This window comes from Perkinsus marinus (genome assembly GCF_000006405.1).
Source record: "Perkinsus marinus ATCC 50983 genomic scaffold scf_1104296953072, whole genome shotgun sequence".
In the NCBI taxonomy this organism is placed as follows: Eukaryota; Perkinsozoa; order Perkinsida; family Perkinsidae; genus Perkinsus; species Perkinsus marinus.
Window position 1 is genome coordinate 117,250 of NW_003208628.1, and position 1,818 is coordinate 119,067.

General features: G+C 41.5%; 1 protein-coding gene across 1 annotated transcript in view; it reads left to right on the forward strand.

Moving 5' to 3' along the window:
* Positions 1–1,611, forward strand: part of Pmar_PMAR015934 (3-methyl-2-oxobutanoate hydroxymethyltransferase, putative) — a gene marked incomplete at both ends in the record, with an annotated part of 2,358 nt that extends 747 nt beyond the window's left edge. The window contains 7 exons of the mRNA XM_002776653.1: positions 95–210; positions 255–301; positions 360–463; positions 858–938; positions 1,147–1,231; positions 1,278–1,392; positions 1,587–1,611. Coding sequence (XP_002776699.1) covers positions 95–210; positions 255–301; positions 360–463; positions 858–938; positions 1,147–1,231; positions 1,278–1,392; positions 1,587–1,611 — 573 coding nt within the window. The remainder of the gene's footprint in view (positions 1–94; positions 211–254; positions 302–359; positions 464–857; positions 939–1,146; positions 1,232–1,277; positions 1,393–1,586) is intronic.
* Positions 1,612–1,818: the final 207 nt, after the last annotated feature.

A 1,818-nucleotide genomic window follows, 5' to 3' on the forward strand; every position in this document is an offset into this window, starting at 1 on the left:
AAAATGAGTTTCTCCGGGGCACAGTGTAGGTTTCTGGACGATTACGTGAGTGTAATTTATTCCGATAGGGGAAAAGTTGGAACTTTTTTCTCAGGTTTTACACACCCAGGCTGTTCGCCGCGGTTTGGTGCATAATCGTCCGATGATAATCGGGGATATGCCCTTTGGATCCTTCCTAACGGTAGAAGATGGCGTCAGAAATGGAGCTAGGTAATCGTTCACGGATACGGAATAAATTACACAATCGTTGGTAGGTTTATCAAGGAAGCTGGAGCGGATATTGTTAAGTTGGAGGTAACTAGTTTTTTTCGTTTTTCACTTGTGAAAAATTTAATGTTAGTGTCCATCGAGCTCAGCAGAGTTTTCCACGGAATTGATACGGCGCATGACGGCTGCTGGCATTGGTGTTGTTGGGCATATTGGATTGACTCCACAGAGTTACGTTCAGATGGGAGGGTATCGAGTAAGCAGGGGCGGTCTTATATGTTTGAGCCGTTCCGGATTAGGGTATATAAAATTTTAATATTATCACCAACACATGTAGTTGACTTTCTCACAAATTGTTTTGTAAGTAATTTCGAAATTCAGAAATATGAGTGTTGTCGTGTTGACGCCGCTGAGTCAGTGTGTGAAAATTCGCGCATGCTCGACGACGTGCGTTTGTGATAATATGAAATTATGGGATGATTTTTTTCGGGAAGTGTATAGGAATTGCGAAGAATTTCCCAAAAATTTTCTCAGAATTTCCGTGAACGCATATTCTGGCATACTGCTGAGTTATGCTTAGATGGGAGGGTAACAGCTTTGTGCAGGGGAAGGTATCGGGTTCGAATCCCGGAAGGTGCATTTTTAATCAGATACAGGGGAAGGCTGCCTCAGCAGCGTGCCACTTGATCGACTTTGCTAAGCAGTTGGAAGCCGCGGGATGTGTCATGCTAGTACGTAGTAGTAGTAGTAGTAGTAGTAGTAGTAGTAGTAGTAGTAGTAGTATTAATGGAGTTTCACAACTACCCGTTTTACGTGAAGTGGCGTCGTAAAACTCGGTGAAAAACGCGATATTCGCGGTGATATGCAGTAGTCGTGAAATATGTCTTTCATATCAGTAGGGTGAAGAAGCTCCATAATTCCATCACATATTCGCGACAGGTACTGGAGTGTGTACCTGGCGAAGTTGGAAAGCTCATCACAGAAGCTATTAACATCCCTACGATAGGCATTGGCTCTGGTCCTGGTGGGCAACTTGCAATCTTGCATTTCCTCAACGCTGATGGTCGTAGATACTTCGGGACAAGTTCTGGTGGTACACGATTTGCTAGGGTTGACACCTAAAGCGCCGAAGTTGGCAAAGGCGTTTGTGAATACTCGTGAACTTATGAATATTGGAGTCAGCAGGTAGTAGGGGGAAAATTAGGTGGGAAAAAATTTTCTGAAAATTTTATATTTTCTCGGAAAATTATGCACATGGTCAACTTCATGTGTTGGTGATGACAATGTGAAAATCTGCTCTAGATTTCTATAATCAGTGAGGAAGCTCTTGAGCTTAGTTTAGGGAAGCGAACGTATGTTGCTCTAATATTGATTTTTAGGTTGTCGGGAAATATATTTAGTTGAATTTTTGAGGGAAATTTTTGGTATAGTGACGCTAGTTACGTTTTGAGTTTCTCAAATTTTCTGGTATTGTGTTATTTTAATTTTGGAAATTTTTATAGTAGTATTATATGGTGGAGTTTCATTTTACGTGAAGTGGCGTACAACTCGGTGAAAAACGCGATATTCGCGGTGATATGCAGTAGTCGTGGAATATATTTTTTTCATATC